General features: G+C 42.9%; 1 protein-coding gene across 1 annotated transcript in view; it reads left to right on the top strand.

The window, feature by feature from the left end:
- The window catches only part of LOC144510644 (putative helicase with zinc finger domain), a 359,659-nt gene that overhangs the window by 274,109 nt on the left and 66,945 nt on the right, over positions 1–18,605 (top strand). The window contains exons 24-25 of the mRNA XM_078240298.1: positions 6,663–6,742; positions 17,317–17,746. Of these exons, the coding sequence (XP_078096424.1) occupies positions 6,663–6,742; positions 17,317–17,746 (510 nt within the window). The remainder of the gene's footprint in view (positions 1–6,662; positions 6,743–17,316; positions 17,747–18,605) is intronic.

The raw sequence follows: 18,605 nt of genomic DNA, 5'->3' as shown, positions 1-18,605 counted from the left end.
GTCCAGATAACGTCCATTTTCGGGCCTTGGTCAAGGGGGAGTTGGCACAGACGCGAGCGCGGATCGTGCTATTCGCCTCACGCCCGACTTTACCAAGTTTTAGTGCCCGAAAACGGGCGCAACACAATGATAAAATCGGGCCATACACGTCAAACAGAACAAGTGGATAAGGAGTTCAACCCTGACTCAAAGTCCTTTCCCCTAGCCAAATTCAAGCTAGATGATCATGATGTGAAGTCGCCGGCATTGGACTGGGGTAGGCACAGTGAGTAGTCTCACAACGCCAGGTTAATGTCCAACAGGTTTATTTGGTAGCACGAACTTTTGATGAAGGAGCGGCGCTCCGAAAGCTCGTGCTACCGAATAAACCTGTTGGACTTTAACCTGGTGTTGTGAGACTACTTACTAAGCTGGATAAGGTCAAGATGCAGCTAGAATTTCAGGAGAGAGAAGGGGAAGCTCAGGAAAAGGAGAGAGAGACAGAGAAGAATTCCAGCTAGGAAATTTGGAAATGGAGTTGGCAGCTTAAAGGGAGAAAGGGAGAGAGACCAAACAATTGAAAGCTGCATGCAGAGACCTCTCACTACCTGGTAGCGCCTGATATCTCCCTACCCCAGAGCCACTTTGAGGCCCCTCAGTATGCTAGATTCATTGCCAAATTTGAAGAGGGTGACATGTTGACAAATCTCGCCACTTTCGAGAAAATAGCAAGACAGCTAAAATGGCCACCACATATCTGGCATTTTTAATTAAAGGGCAACTGTAAAGGAGAACCCAACCAATCTACTCCATGCTGACTTTTTTATTCATTCGTGGGACGTGGGCATCACTGGCTGGCCAGCATTTATTGCCCATCCCTAGTTACCCTTAAAGGGCAGTTGAGAGTCAACCACATTGCTGTGGATCTAGAGTCACATGTAGGCCAGACCAAGTAAGGACAGCAGATCTCCTTCTCTAAAGGACATTAGTGAACCAGATGGGTTTTTCCGACAATTGACGAAGCTTTCATGGTCATCAGTAGACTCCTGTTCATAATTAGTGGACTCCTGATGTGTCCACTAATTATGAATGGACTGTGGCTGCCATTCTTAGTCCCTATGACTTAGTCCCATTGGCATATCACCAGCAGTTCCATCCAGACAACATAAAATTCAAACAGCTGAAGCAAATGGCATTCAGCTATAAGGTCCGTTCTTTAAAAGTCCAGCACAGAACTGCTTACTCTCCAACTTACAGATACATTTGGAGGAGCAGAGAATCCTCACATCCAGGGTTGTAGCCGTCATAGCAGACAGCTATGACCTCACCCACAGGCTTGAAAACTCAGGCAGACACTTTTCAAACCACTCCCATGACTATTGGAAAGATAAGAAGGGTGACATGAATAGGAAAGGCCCTCCACCCAGAAAGGAAAATCCAAATCAGGGTGCAAGAGTTTTGGCCTTTCAGGAGCCAGTACCCATTGCCAATGTAGAATGTGAGCAAGTTATTGTACAGTTCCAGGCCATGGGCCACTTGATCCTTATTTCTGCTCATCCAGGGGCGGGGCACAGTGGTTAGCACTACTGCCTCACAGAGCCAGGAAGCCAGGCTCGATTCTAGCCTTTGGTGTCTGCCTGTGTGCAGTTTGCACATTCTCCCCATGTCTGTTATTTGCATTCTTTCTCTGAAATCGGAATCTTGGCATCAAGGTTCAATTGGTCAAACTGTCTGATGTCTTCCGCCACACAAATGGGATCATCCCCATGTGTGCCCTTCTACTAACAGAACACTGCACAATATGCAGTGGGGTTTCTTTCGAGAGTGACACGAGGCCATTGCAAGTGGCACCAAGTGAGGCAATTTCTCAGCCCAGATCTTCATCTCCAACTGGTATATCTTGCATATCATTCGGTCGTGCATTTGGAGCTTTAAAACTGGTCGGGGATAAAAAATTTATGTATTGAAAGGGAATAAATGAGAAAAACAATTCTTTATAGTTTTAACAGAATAATGATCAGAATCATGGAATTTGATATCTAAATAACTTTTCATATAAAAATCCAAGAATATATTTTAAAACATTGGAATTTGGATTGTTCCATCACCATAATACAATGATCCTGATAACCTTCTTAAGTATTTTCACACCACCCACTCTTGGAAGATCAACCTCTAGTTTCTTTTTATAACTTAGCAAAGTAGCAAATGTTTTCATTCATGAAGGCAAGTGTTTTCAATAACCTGGGATCTATCCCAGATTATTGTGAGAGGCAAGGGAAGAAATAGCTGGGGCCTTAACAGATATCTTCACACCCTCTTTGACCACAGGTGAGGTTCCAGAGGACTGGAGAATAGCCAATGGTGTTCCCTTGTTTAAGAAAGGAAGCAGGGGTAATCCAAGAAATTATAGGCTGGTCAGCCTGGCATCAGTGGTGGGGAAGTTTTTGGAGAAGATACTGAGGGACAGGGTATATGCACGTTTGGAAGAAAATGGACTAGTTAGTGACTGGCAGCCTGGTTTTGTACGGGGAAGGTCATGTCTCACCGACTTGATTGAGTTTTTTTAAGAGGTGATAGAGATAATTGATGAGGGAAGTGCTGTGGATGTAGTTTATATGGACTTTAGTAAGGCATTGACAAGGTCTCACATGGCAGACTGGTACAAAAACTATTATCACATGGGATTCGGGGTGGGCTGGTTAGATGGATGCAGGTCATAGAAGACAGAGGGTAGGGGTGGAAGGGTGTTTTTCAGAATGGAGATCTGTAGCTAGTGGTGTCCTTTGATTTGATTTATTATTGTCACATGTATTAGTAAAAGTATAGTTTCTTGTGTGCTATACAGACAAAGCATACTGTTCATAGAGAAGGAAACGAGAGAGTGCAGAATGTTGTGGTACAGTCATAGCTAGGGTGCAGAGAAAGATCAACTTAATGCAAGGTAGTTCCATTCAAAAATCTGATGGCAGCAGGGAAGAAGCTGTTCTTGAGTCGGTTGGTACGTGACCTCAGATTTTGGTATCTTTTTCCTGACGGAAGAAGGTGGAAGAGGGCATGTCCAGGGTGTGTGGGGTCCTTAATTATGCTGGCTGCTTTGCCGAGACAGCGAGAAGTGTAGACAGAGTCAATGGATGAGAGGCTGGTTTGCGTGATGGTTTGGGCTACATTCACGACCTTTTGTAGTTTCTTGCGGTCTTAGGCAGAGCAAGAGCCATACCAAGCTGTGATACAACCAGAAAGAATGCTTTCTATGGTACATCTGTAAAAGTTGGTGAGAGTCGTGGCTGACATGCCAAATTTCCTTAGTCTTCTGAGAAAGAAGAGGTATTAGTGGGCTTTCTTAACTATAGAGTCGGCATTTGGGGGGGGGGGAAGGTGGTGGCAGACGGACCAGGACAGGTTGGTGGTGATCTGGACACCTAAAAACTTGAAGCTCTTGATCACTTTTACTTCGTCCCCGTTGGTGTAGACAGGGGCATGTTCTCCACTACACTTCCTGAAGTCGATGACAATCTCCTTCGTTTTGTTGACTTTGCGGGAGAGATTATTGTTGCCGCACCAGTTCACCAGATTCTCTATCTCATTCCTCTACTCTGTCTTGTCATTGTTTGAGATCCGACCCATTACGGTGGTGTTGTCAGTAAACTTGAAAATCGAATTGGAGGGGAATTTGGCCACACAGTCATAGGTGTATAAGGAGTATAGTAGGGGGCTGAGAACACAGCCTTATGGGGCATCGGTGTTGAGGATGATCGTGGAGGAGATGTTGTTACCTATCCTTACTGATTGTGGTCTGTGGGTTAGGAAGTTCAGGATCCAGTCGCAGAGGGAGGAGCCAAGGCCCAGGCCACGGAGGTGGAGATGAGTTTTGTAGGAATAATGGAGCTGTACAGACAACATTGAGCTGTAGTCAATAAATAGGAGTCTGACATAGGTGTCTTTGTTATCTAGGTGTTCCAAGTTTGAGTGCAGGGCCAAGGAGATGGCATCTGCTGTGGACCAACTGTTGCGGCGGTAGGTGAACTGTTGTAGGTCCAGGCAGCCTGGGAGGCTGGAATTGATTTGTGCCATGACTAGTCTTTTGAAGCACTTCATAATGATGCGTGTCAGAGCCAACGGATGATAGTCATTAAGGCACGCTGCTTGGCTTTTCTTTGGTACTGGGATGATGGTCATCTTCTTGAAGCAGATAGGGACCTCAGATTGTTGTAAAGAGAAGTTGAAGATGTCTGCGAATACCCCCGCCAGCTGATCTGTGCAGGATTTGAGTGCTCGTCCGGGTACCCCATCCGGGCCAGTCGCTGTCCCTGGGTTGATCTTCGAGAAAGCTGCTCTGACATCTCCAATGGTGACCTCAGATACAGGTTCAGCCGAGGCTTCCAGGGTGGACAGCGTGCAGATCCGCCGGGATCCGTGACTGGGACCTTTGTTATTTTTAGTATATAACCACTGGCACAGTGGTTGGCACTGTTGCCTCACAGCGCCAGGGACCCTGGTTCAATTCCGGCCTTGGGTGACTGTCTGGAATTTGCATATTCTCCCTGTGTCTGCGTGGGTTTCCTCCGGGTGCTCCGGTTTCCTCCCACAGTCCAAAGATGTGTGGGTTTGGTGGATTGGCCATGCTAAATTGCCCTGTAGTGTCAGGGTAACTATGTGGGGTAAGGGGATAGGGCCTGGGTTGGATTGTTGTCAGTGCAGGCTTGATGGGCCGAATGGCCGCCTCCTGCACAGTCGGGATTCTATGATTCTAAATGATGTGGATAAAAATATGGGTGGTCTGATTAGTAAGTTTGTGGATGATGCGAATATTAGTGGAGTTGGTGATAGAACTGGGGATTGTCAGAGGATACAACAGGATATAGATAGATTAGTGACTTGGGCACAGAGATGGCAAATGGAGTTTAATCTGGACAAGTGCGAGGTGATGCATTTTGGAGGATCAAATTTTGGTGTGAACTATACTGTAAATGGCAGAACTCTTAGGAACGTTAACAGACGGGAGGCATATGGCATGCTTGCCTTCATCAGCCGGGGCATTGAGTACAAGAGTTGGGAAATCATGTTGCAGCTGTATAAAACCTTGGTTAGGCTGCATTTGAGTATTGCATGCAGTTCTGGTTACCACACTACCAAAACGACATGGAAATTTTGGAGAGAGTGCAGATAAAGTTCACCAGAGTGTTGCCTGTTCTTGAGGGTGTTGGCTATGAGGAGAGGAATAAACTAGGATTGTTTTCACTGGAAAGACAGAGGCTGAGGGGAGATCTGATAAGACGTCTACAAAATTATGGGAGGCATAGACAGGATGGATAATCAGAGGCTTTTTGCCAGGGAGGAAGTGTCAGCTACAAGGGGGCACAAGTTCATGGTAGGAGGGGGAAAGTTTAAGGGAGATGTGCGGGGGAAGTTTTTCACACAGATGGTGGTGGGTGCCTGGAATGCGCTGCCAGAGGAGGTGGTGGAACATTAGCAACATTTAAGAGGCATCTGGATGGGTACATGAATAAGGAGAGAATAGAAGGATATGGACCGAGTAAGGGCAGAGGTTTTTTTTGTAGTTTAGTTAGGGCATCATGATTGGCGAGGGCTGAAGTGCTGTACTTTTCTTATACTGATACTGATCATTAATACAGGATATACATTTCACTAAGACTGAAAGGAAAAATATTTTCATTTGTGTTGTATCATTTATTACATCAGGGCAAACTACAAAAAGCTGAACTACTTTTTAAAAAAAATAGAAGATCATTGCTTTCGACCATCACCTTTATATCCATTCCATCTTCTACAATTCTGATTCTATGCAAATTCAAGCTAATTTGTCTTTAATTATCTGTTCTTTATTTTTTTCTATCTGAGCTATTGGTTTATCTACATATGGACAAACTGGCAGCAATTGCTGTGAGTTTTTGGCATGGAAACCATCTAAGAAGGTTCCTGCACTGAAAAAGAATTCTGAAATCTCAGATACAGAAGAAAAATACTACAGATGCTGGAACTTTTTTAATAAAAATAGAAAATGCTGGAAATGGCAAGTCTGGCAGCATTTGAAGAGAAAACAAAGTTAAGATTTCAAGCTAATGAACTTTTATCAGAGAAGGGACATTGACCTGAAACCTCTGATGAAAGGTTATTGACCTGAAATGTTAATTTTGTTCCTGTTCCCATGGATGCTGCCTGACTTGCTCCAGTACTTCCAGCATTTCCTGTTCTTATATCTGCAATCTCAAAACAATGCATAGTAGTAGAAAGAAATAAAAATCTGAAGCAAGCTTTCTATCAACTGCTTATCATAGTGTTATAGGCAGCCTGATTTCCAGTGCTACCTCACTGAAAAATGCACTGTCCTTTACAGGGTAGGAGTTTGTTTGTGAACATTGGGTTTCAAGTTGGACAGATGTAACTTTTTCCATTTATATTTCTGTACCCCATTGTCAGTTTCAGTCAGGAGCAAAACTGGAATACCCCAGATAAAAAACAGCCACGCAAGTTCAGCTATTCGCATTCTCTAGCATGTTGCAAACCTGGAAGCACAAAATAAAATGAGTGTAGTAGTCATTGCAGGACAACTTTGTGTGCTTCATTTCCGAATTGGTTTATTGCATATGATAGTATCTCATTGTGCTAAACACAAAGACGTCACTGCTGCATCACTAATAATCACTATTGTTCATTTTCAGGTAGAGAAAGAATAACACCAAGATCAGATGTGGGATCATTTTGGACTCTGGGCAGAAAGACTAATGACATGAGGGAAAAGGTAGCTACCTCTCCTTTAACTTGTATATTGCAATTTTTATTAACAAATAGGAAAATGACCTTGATCTATCTCCTGTGGTCATGAACCACGCTGATGTTACTTGTGTCCCAACTTCAAACATCGGATCATGGTGGTGAAATGTTTTTGGAATATTGTGAGGAGTCGCGTAAAACCCAGTGAGGAACCAGTCCAGTCATTGAATAAACAATTATTAAAGAATATTTGTTTACTTAAAAGAAAAGAGAAATACACAACTAAAAGGACTACAATACTCTAAGACACTTACGTACGTGAATAACTAAACACACACACAGTTTATATAGAAATTCATAGAATCCCTACAGTGCAGAAGGTGGCCATTCGGCCCATTGAGCCTGCGCCGACAACAATCCCACCCAGGCCATATCCCTGTAACCCCACGTATTTACTCTGCTAATCCCCCTTACAAAGTGACAATTTAACGCAGTTAATCAACCTAACCAGAACATCTCTGGACTGTGGGAGGAAACCAGAGCACCCAGAGGAAACCCACGCGGACATGGGAAGAACGTGCAAACTCCCCACAGACAGTGACCCAAGGCTGGAATTGAACCCGGGTCCCTGGTGCTGAGAGGCAGCAGTGCTAACCACTGTGCCACCAATACAGACACAAAAAGAATTATCCCTTGTTCCAAAATATCTACAATCCCGCATCACTAAAACTTCCCTTTCCCAAATCCAAATTAAACTCTCTAAGTCAAATCCAGCCTACAGTTGCCACACAAAACAGGGCTAATGATCAAGTCTGGGCAACATATTTTCCTGGTTCAGCAAAGATATTTAAATTGCCTTTACAGCGTTTTCCTGAAATGCCTTGTGCAGGCTGAGAAGCTGAGAGAAGGCTGAGAAGCCTTAGCTGCAACACTATAGCATCTCTGAGAAGTAAACGATGTTAAAGGATCCTTTAACTGTGAAATGGGTCCTGGCCTCCTAACTGTGAGTAACAGACTGGCTTCTGGCTGTGAGCTGTGGACTGGTCTGTCTGCTTCGAAGGGAAGTTATGCTCTTTCCCCTTTTGTTATTTCAAACTCGAGAATCAGCTGTCCACATATTTTGAATTTTTTCCTTCTGTGGAACTTAGCATTCCTATAGCCCTGAATCCCCCAGTCATTCAGGTAAACTGGTTCTGCTTATGGAACGTAGTGGGTGGGATTTTACAGCTTTGCTCACCCCGAAACTGTAAAACCCCGCCCGAGATCAATGGACCTTCTCATTGTCCACCATTCGCCCGCTCCGATTCCCGTGGCGGGTGGGGTGGTAAAATTCTGATCGATATTTCTACAGCAGTCATCCAAGTAATCTTTTTCTAATACTAGAGCAATTCACACCTGATCATCTTTAGATGCTGTCATTCCTTTGGAATGCCCTGATCACTTTTAGAGGCTTGGCTGCCCCTGGGAATGCTGGCTGTTACTGTTGCTAGGCAGGTTTCTACCTTTTCAAGACTTTTTAAATTCTTGTTATTATTGCTGCTCGGCAAATCCTTGACACCTGACAATGGATTACCGATGTAATTGCAATTGAGATGTGTGATTTGGGGGTCAACTGAATTTTAGACGTGCCCAACCTGGATTGGGAATTCAAGAAATCGCAGTTCTGATATGAAATACCACATCTGGTTTAATACCATGTGCTGCTCTGGTCATTCAACTCTGGAACCTGTGAATGAAACAATGTCTATTCCTGAATCAGAATTCTATTAATTAACTTATGGAGAAACTATTAATATTCAAAGGAGCACTCCAAAAAAGAAATCGACCTTGTTGTAACCTTCTGAAAGCAGTCTATGTCTCTACTTCTCTCCATAATGTGTGGTTGTGGCATCAAGATCCATTACCTTTTTTTTGATTTGATTTATTATTGTCACATGTATTAGTACACAGTGAAAAGTATTGTTTCTTGCGCGCTATACAGACAACGCATACCGTTCATAGAGAAGGAGAGAGTGCAAGATGTAGTGTGACAGTCATAGCTAGGGTGTAGAGAAAGATCAACTTCATGTGAGTTAGGTCCATCCAAAAGTCTGACAGCAGCAGGGAAGAAGCTGTTCTTGAGTCGGTTGGTACGTGACCTCAAACTTTTGTACCTTTTCCCAATGGAAGAAGGTGGAAGAGAGAATGTCCGGGGTGCGTGGGGTCCTTAATTATGCTGGCTGCTTTGCCGAGGCAGCGGGAAGTCTAGACAGAGTCAATGAATGGGAGGCTTCTCCAGTTCTACACATCCATTCCCACTCAATCATTCTTCATGTCATTTTATGTTCTTCTTTCTCAGCAAGCTAACTAATTCCCTTTTAAAAACTCTTCATGGAATTTGCTTCAACAATTTGTGACAGAGAATTCATCATTCCAACCATCGCATATGTGTAACTTCCACTTTGATTTGTGGTCTTTTACCATCTAGATACAAAATCAAGGATTCTGTTTGCCTATTGCTGGACCCAGACCTTTCTGCTTCTTAACTCCATTTAAAATGTTATTTTAAGATGTACTTCTGTGAAAGATTTTAATTTTAACATTCCTGGAATATATTCAAGATAATTTGCTGCAGCAGTATGCTTCCAGTCCAACAAGAGGGTAGGTACTGTTGGAACAAGTTCTGTGGAATGAGTTGGCCCAGGTGGATCAAATATCAGTGAGAGAACACTTAGGAGACAGTGACCATTGTATCAAAAGGTTCGGGTTGGCCGTGGAAAAGGACAAGGAACAATCCAGGGCTGGGATTAATTGGGGGAAAGCCAATTTCGATGGAATGAAAATGCAGCTGAGTCGATGGAGTTGGAATCAAATGCAGGCAGAAAAGAAGATGCATGAACAATGGGCCACCTTCAAACAAAAAATATTGCAAGCAATCTCGAGGTGTATTTACTTGAGGAGGAAAGGTAAGACAAATAAATCTAGAACACCCTGGATGACAAGAGCGACAGAGGTGAAGGTGAAAAGGAAGAAGTGCACGTACAACAGATGTCAGGTCGAAAATACAATGGAGAATCAGGCTGAATATAGAAGAACCAGGGGGGAAGTGAAAAATCTAATCAGAAAAGCAAAGAGTGAAGCATGAAAAGAGACTGACAGCTAAAATAAAAGGGAATTCCGAGGTCTACTATAGGTATATAAATAATAAAAGGGTGTTAAATGAAAGAGTAGGGCCGATTAGGGATAAAAAAGGGGACTTGCACGTGGAAGTAAGAGTAATAGTAGAGGTATTAAACGAGTACTTTGCATCTGTCTTTACGAAGGAAAAAGATGCTACCCAGGCCAAGGTGAGAGAGGATGTAACTGGTATATTGGGAGAATTTAGAATTGAGAAGGAGGAGGAGTTGGAAGGGCTATCTTTACTTAAGATTGATAAGGTACCAGGACTGGGTGAGATGCATCCAATGGTAGTGAGGGAAATAAGAGTGAAGATTGTAGAGGCATTAGTGACACTCTTCTCGTCTTCCTTAGACGTAGGGGTGATGCCAGAGAGCTGGAGAATTGTGAATGTTACACACTTGTTCAAAAAGGAGCGCAAGGATAAAGCCAGCAACTACAAACCACTCACTTTGATTTCAGTGGTGGGGAAATTTCTGGAAACTATAGCTTGGGACAAAATAGTTAGTCACTTAGACATGTGCAGGATAATCAAGGAAAGCCAACATGGATTGATGAAGGGAAAATCATGCTTAACTAGCTTGAATTGTTTTGCAGAGCTAACAGAGAAAATTGAAAAGGACAATGTTGTTGATGTGGTGTATATGGATTTTCAAAAGATATTTGATTCAGTGCCACACAACAGACTTGTGAACAGAATTCTAGCACATTGAATAAACGGGAAAGTAGGCATTTGGATCAGAAATTGGTTGATTGACAGGAAACAGAAAGTAGTGATAAATGGTTGGAGGAGAGTTTGTAGTGGAGTTCCCCAGGGGTCAGTGTTGGGACCCTTGCTCTTCCTGACATATATATTAATGACTTAGGCTGTGCTGTTCAGGGCATGATTTGCAGATGATACAAAGATTGGAAACATTGACAATTCTGATGAGATAGACTTGAACTTAGGGCGGCACAATGGTTAGCAGTGCTGCCTCACAGTGCCAGGGACCCGGGTTCGTTTCCCAGCTTGGGTCACTGTCTGTGTGGAATTTGCACATGCTCCCCATGTCTGCCTGTGTTTCCTCCGGGTGCTCTGGTTTCCTCCCACAGCTCAAAGATGTGAGGGTCTGGTTGATTGGCCATGCTAAATTGCCACTTAGTGTCAGGGGAACTAGCTAGGGTAAATATTGGGGTTACAGGGATAGGGCCAGGGTGGGATTGTGGTCGGTGCAGACTTGATGGGCCGATTGGCCTCCTGATGCACTGTAGGGATTCTATGATTCAGAAGGCAAAGATATGTTGGTCGATTGGACAGACAAGTGGCAGATGAAGTTCAACGCAGTGTAATTTGAGGTGATTAATTTTGGCAGGAGGAATTTGGAGAGATAGTATTAAATAAAGGGAGATACAGAAACAGAGGGACCTTGGTGTATATATACATAAGTCAGTGAAGATAGCAGGGCATGTTGAGAGAGCAGTTCATAAAGCATATAGTATTTTAGGTTTTATCAATGGGGCATTGGATACAAGAGTAAGGAGGCAATGTTAGACACTTGTTAAGCCTTGTCTTGAGTACTGCATCCAGTTCCGGGTGTCATTCTTGAGGAAGGATGTGAAGGCATTGGAGGGAGTACAGAGGAGATTCACAAAAATGTTTCCAGGGATAAAGAAGTGTAGCGAGAAGGAAATATTGGAGCGGTTAGTCTGTTTTCCTTGGAGAAAAGAAAGCTGAGAGGAGACTTGAGAGAGGTATTCAAGATTCTGAGGGCAATGGACAAGCTAAGTAGTGAGAAACTGTTATCACTCGAGAGCATCAAGAACTAGAGGGCACAGATTCAAAACAATTGGCAAAAGAAGTACAAGTGATGTGAGGAAATAACATTCAATCAGAGAGTGATTGGAATATGCAACAATCTTTCTAAGAGGGTGGTGGAAGCAGGTTTGATCTAGGTATTCAAAAGGGAATTGGATTGCGATATGAAAATAAAGAATGTGCAAGGTTACGGGGATGAGGCAGGGGAGTGGGATTAGGTAGAATGCTCTTTCAGAAAGTCGATGCAGACCTGATGGGCCGAATGGCCTCCTTCTGCACTGTAAAGATTTTGTGATTCTGGATAAGCAGATTTCATAGAATCGTGGAATCCCTATAGTGCAGAAGGAGATTATTCAGCCCATTGAGCCTGGACCAAAAAAAATCCCATCCTGGCCCTATTCCTGTAACCCCACATATTTACCCTAGCTGTCTCCTTGACACTAAGGGACAATTTAGCATGGCCAATCCATTTAATCTGCACATCTTTGGGGTGTGGGAGGAAACCAGAGCACCCGGAGGAAACCCATGCAGACACGGGGAAAATGTGCAAACTCCACACAGTCACCCGAGGCTGGAATTGAACCCGGGTCCCTGGTGCTGTTAGGCTGCAGTGCTAACCATTGAGTCACTGTGCAGCAGTGTGACACCTTGGCAAATGGATGGGAACTGACTACTGGCCTCCAAACAATACCTGTCCACCTGCACTGAGGAAAGTATTGGAAAGGAGCTTCTGGGGTATGGTCTTCTCCTGGCCCCACAATGCAAAGTAAAACATTTTACATCTAGGGGCTCTTCAGCTTCCAAATGTCTTCATGCTGGCTTCACCGTGGTAACATCCCCACTCAAAGTTAAAATTGCTGCCTGGGACCCATAATGTTAGTAAGAAGTTTAACAACACCAGGTTAAAGTCCAACAGGTTTATTTGGTAGCAAAAGCCACACAAGCTTTCGAGGCTCTGAGCCCCTTCTTCAGGTGAGTGGGAATTCTGTTCACAAACAGAACTTATAAGACACAGACTCAATTTACATGAATAATGGTTGGAATGCGAATACTTACAACTAATCCAGTCTTTAAGAAACAAAACAATGGGAGTGGAGAGAGCATCAAGACAGGCTAAAAAGATGTGTATTGTCTCCAGACAAGACAGCCAGTGAAACTCTGCAGGTCCACGCAACTGTGGGAGTTACAAATAGTGTGACATAAATTCTGATTCTAGGATCGCATGATAAAGACTCAGGAGGAAAAAAGCAGAAATATTTATGTGAAATAGTGTGACATAAACCCAATATCCCGGTTGAGGCCGTCCCTGTGTGTGCGGAACCTGGCTATCAGTTTCTGCTCCGCGACTCTGCGCTGTCGTGTGTCGCGAAGGCCGCCTTGGAGAACGCTTACCCGAATATCAGAGGCCGAATGCCCGTGACCGCTGAAGTGCTCCCCAACAGGAAGAGAACAGTCTTGCCTGGTGATTGTCGAGCGGTGTTCATTCATCCGTTGTCGCAGCGTCTGCATAGTTTCCCCAATGTACCATGCCTCGGGACATCCTTTCTTGCAGCGTATCAGGTAGACAACGTTGGCCGAGTTGCAAGAGTATGTACCGTGTACCTGGTGGATGGTGTTCTCACGTGAGATGATGGCATCTGTGTCGATGATCCGGCACGTCTTGCAGAGGTTGCTGTGGCAGGGTTGTGTGGTGTCTTGGTCACTGTTCTCCTGAAGGCTGGGTAGTTTGCTGCGGACAATGGTCTGTTTGAGGTTGTGCGGTTGTTTGAAGGCAAGAAGTGGGGGTGTGGGAATGGCCTTGGCGAGATGTTCGTCTTCATCAATGACATGTTGAAGGCTCCGGAGGAGATGCCGTAGCTTCTCCGCTCCAGGGAAGTACTGGACAACGAAGCTACGGCATCTCCTCCGGAGCCTTCAACATGTCATTGATGAAGACGAACATCTCGCCAAGGCCATTCCCACACCCCCACTTCTTGCCTTCAAACAACCGCACAACCTCAAACAGACCATTGTCCGCAGCAAACTACCCAGCCTTCAGGAGAACAGTGACCAAGACACCACACAACCCTGCCACAGCAACCTCTGCAAGACGTGCCGGATCATCGACACAGATGCCATCATCTCACGTGAGAACACCATCCACCAGGTACACGGTACATACTCTTGCAACTCGGCCAACGTTGTCTACCTGATACGCTGCAAGAAAGGATGTCCCGAGGCATGGTACATTGGGGAAACTATGCAGACGCTGCGACAACGGATGAATGAACACCGCTCGACAATCACCAGGCAAGACTGTTCTCTTCCTGTTGGGGAGCACTTCAGCGGTCACGGGCATTCGGCCTCTGATATTCGGGTAAGCGTTCTCCAAGGCGGCCTTCGCGACACACGACAGCGCAGAGTCGCGGAGCAGAAACTGATAGCCAGGTTCCGCACACACAGGGACGGCCTCAACCGGGATATTGGGTTTATGTCACACTATTTCACATAAATATTTCTGCTTTTTTCCTCCTGAGTCTTTATCATGCGATCCTAGAATCAGAATTTATGTCACACTATTTGTAACTCCCACAGTTGCGTGGACCTGCAGAGTTTCACTGGCTGTCTTGTCTGGAGACAATACACATCTTTTTAGCCTGTCTTGATGCTCTCTCCACTCCCATTGTTTTGTTTCTTAAAGACTGGATTAGTTGTAAGTATTCGCATTCCAACCATTATTCATGTAAATTGAGTCTGTGTCTTATAAGTTCTGTTTGTGAACAGAATTCCCACTCACCTGAAGAAGGGGCTCAGAGCCTCGAAAGCTTGTGTGGCTTTTGCTACCAAATAAACCTGTTGGACTTTAACCTGGTGTTGTTAAACTTCTTACTGTGTTTACCCCAGTCCAACGCCGGCATCTCCACACCCATAATGTTAGCAGACCAGGTTAGCATACGTAAATTAAGAGGGGTCAGGCTTTAGGCGGGCAACTTAGCCGAAACACCAATTAAAATTGGAAATGGAGAAACTCAGTTGCTTTTCAACAGGTGTGGAATTTTAAATGCCCACATACGTATTTTCTGCCAGGCAAGTATGTTGAAAATCATCCTCTTGCAATAGTTTTTTTTTGTTTTTACACTGAACTCCAGCTGCCCATCTTGCTTCCCTAACCATGTGTTTCTGCAGTTTCACAGTCCTTGTCACAATTTGCCATGTTATGCAACTTGCTGCGCCAGAAAAGTTTGATATTGTTTCCCTAATTCTTGAGTCCAAATTATTTATGATAAATAATCTCCCCAACAAACACCCCAATGCAACATCACTTGTTACATTATTGCCGTCTGAAAGAACTTCCCTTTATATCATCTCTTTTGATTTCAGCATTAAAATCGTCTCTGTCCATATAGATATATTTCTCCTTGAGCTTTGTGCTATAAGCTTTGCTGTAAGCTGCTTATATGTTTTCTTATTAAATATTTTTGAAAACTCGCATAAATAACTCCTGTTTACTTTGAAACAAAAGCAAAACAAAAACGGGATTTTTCAGTGTGCAATCACTATGAAGTTGAGAAATTTCTTTGCTTTTTCTGAAAGAATTTGGAGATTAAAATCCAGTGATCACATTTATAAAAATTTGTTACAGATTTTATGTGATAAACTCCCCGCCAGATGGGCAACATCTGTGAGTGACAGTATGTGTGAATAGCAACACCTATTATTATGGTTCCTTTGATAGTTAGAAAATAAACGAAACATTTTCTTATAGTGAATGGATTCTTGTTCATTATCCTTGAAAGTTCAATGAATAAACCTTTTCTGTGCTATTTTTGACCAAGTTTGTTTACAGAATCAACAAAGTAAATAAAACTAGTAAACTGCACAAGGATTAATTGTTGAGTGTTTTAAAAAATACCTTTTGCTTGCGGAATATGCAAGTTAAGGAGATCATGGAGTTATGCAATTTTACGTCTTAATTTTATATCTATTTAATTCGAAGAAACAAAGTTTAAAACTAAACTGTGTGTGTGAGAATGCGAATGGGGTATGAACAGATTGGAGAAGTAAGCTTATCAGTGGGAATTTGGTACAGATTTAGGGACTGTTGATTTGAAAGAGGGGACCAGTGGCAGTCCATTCTCCTGGGCCTTACTTGTCAACACTACTGTTGAGCCACACTCCAATATGCCAGATCCGAGCAGCCACCAACATCCTTCCTTTCCTGCCAGGTTGGTTATGCTGCTACATCTGCTGGTTAAGATATATTTCCAGACTACAATGTATTTTGAGACGCATTTCATCACACACTGGGGGTGATTTTCTGGCCCTTCCTGCCGGATGGATCTTCTGTTCCCACTGCTGGTGAACCCCTGTCATGGGTTTTCCAGCAGCAGGGGATGGAATGAATGGGAAATCCCTTTGACAGCGATGGGACCAGAAGACTACTGGTCAATGGCGGGCCACCTTCCACCACTGGGAAACATGCCACGGGGAGAAAGAACTGCTTACATACAAAAGATTTTGCTGCTTTTATTAAAAAGAAAGGGAAAATTTTTTGCTCTCCATACCTCTCTGCCTCTTTACTTTTCTTAGGTTTTAAACAATGTCTTAAATGAGCTATCTTTATGTCCAAGCGTTTGGCCAACTGACCTAGTTTCTCAGTGTCATATTTTGTTTTATTGTATAATAATGCTCTTGTGAAGTGCCCTGGGGCATTCTATTATGTTAAAGGCACTATATAAATATATGTCGTTGCTTTCTTCTGAAAGAAACCAGGTTGATTTTTCCACAAGCCAAGTCTACCCATCAAGAATCCAGCAATTAGTTTCTAATTGGTTGTATGATGTGCCTGTATAGGGTAATTGTTTCTGGTTTCCTTAAAGGGATATTCTAAGTTACATACATTGCTGTCAATGTAGCAGAATAAAGCACTGTATATTTCATAATATACCCTCAATATTTAAGAAATAGAAAAGACTTGTATTTATATAGCCAGTGTCTTTTGCAATCACTGGACATCCCAAGTGTTTTACAGCCAATGAAGCATTTTTGAAGACAGTCACTGATGTAGTATAACAGGGCACAAATGAAATCATAATCTTTATCCTTGGGAAAGTGAGTTGCTTATGATCAAACAACTGTCAATAAAAGTTCAATAAAATAAGAGCAATATTCTGCTACAAGTAATCCATCCTACTTGCATCATAATGAGGCCGGCTGATTCATTCTCTACACATTTAGCAGACAGATTTGTGTAGCTTGATTCCCTTATCACCTGGACCTCTCAGAATACATAAATCCTGAAAACCTTGAGCACCATCTTCTGTGTATGCTGGAACACTGTTGACTAGTTTCTATGGGTTACCTTTGTTGTATTGACAGCTGATCATGATCAATAACTGCAATTTAACGTGGCCATTTTCTCTCTCCAGCTCATACTTGTAACCTGTGCAAACCTTTCAACATGTAAAACTCATTAACCAATACTTATTTCAAAACCTTTGAAGGTTTGGGAGAAGTAAGCTTATCAGTGGGAATTTGGTACTGAGAGAAAGAACATTTCCAGTTCCTTTTTCATTTTCACGTGCAGAATTGAATGGCCTGGTTAATTAATAAGCCCCCTGTTTCCATGTGAAATGTGAATGTGTGTGATTTCCTGTTTATTTCTCTTTCAGGTTCAAGGTGGCCCTGTATGGCTTTCTGACAACCTGATGAACATGACTCCAACTATAAAATTTAATCCTGGTCACAATCATATTCATGATCAGGCCTATTCACAGTTGATGTCACAACAAGGCTTTTGTTCACAGAATATTCAGAGTTCTAGTCGACCCTTTAACCAGCAAAATTTATGCAGTCCCCAGAAACATTCTTCAATTTCTCCGGGACAGATTCCAGGTCACTCTTGTTACATCCAGGCTCAGGCAGCGCTTCCACCTCAGTTTGAGAACAACAACAGGGGTCAGCTGTCACCCCACATTGCAATTCATCACCAGCTGTCACCCGCTTCAACATCCAGCTCAAACAATCTCTCAAAGCACCATGGAGCTCAACATGTTCATTTTGATGAACATGACCACGTTTTCCGAGGGCAAGCTCTCTTGGGTAAGTACCTGAAGCTTTGTTGACATTAAGCTCTTTTCAAGACTTCTCAAATAACTTAATTGGTAAAGAAGTTGTTTCTGTGCAACTAAGACTCCACTGACCAGAATTGTCATTGGTATGATTATTTGCCTGTGTTGAGTAAGCTGACATCAGCTAAAACAGCAATATGGTCACTAGATTTGGCTTCATTACCCCTGGAGTGGAATAAATCATCTGGGATTCAGTTTGTGACGTGCATGTTTGTGTATGACAGTGTATGTCTGTATGTGTAGATTATGCCCAAGTTTTCTTGAAACACTGGAAAGAGTCTGGCATTCCAACACGGGTCAGAACTTTCAAGGATAGAAAACTGGGGAGGAGAATATATCAGGATTGTGTGTTTTTCACCAGGCACAAGAAAACATTTTGTAAAATAGTGGCATGCAGTTATCTGTCTGACTTAATTTTTGGTGATGTATTTTGGTTTATAAACTATAAGTTTAATGAGGCTTGTTATGAGCAAGTACTGTAACATTCATTGTCCACCTATAATTGAACCTAACGTAATGTAATATATCACTTACAATGTGCTAAGTTTTATGGTTCTAAATTAGACTAAACCCTCTACTGAAACTTCTCATGCAAAACTTCAACCATACCGAGTAAGATTTTTTACAAAATCCTTGATCTGTTTTTATACTGCTGTGCAACAATTTCTTTAGACTTTGGTTTCCTGTTCCTCTTATTAATGAATCTGTTCTGATGAACCTCAGGTCCAGTAGGACAGTTTATGTGAACAAAAAGGAGTGAGATAAGCTAAGCAATAATATTAAAGTATAATCATGAATCCTTGAAAATAGAAGTAGCCATTTAAAATATT

The sequence above is a fragment of the Mustelus asterias genome, chromosome 23 (assembly GCF_964213995.1).
Source record: "Mustelus asterias chromosome 23, sMusAst1.hap1.1, whole genome shotgun sequence".
NCBI classification, from domain to species: Eukaryota; Metazoa; Chordata; class Chondrichthyes; order Carcharhiniformes; family Triakidae; genus Mustelus; species Mustelus asterias.
This window is presented reverse-complemented; position numbering and strand designations above follow the sequence as displayed.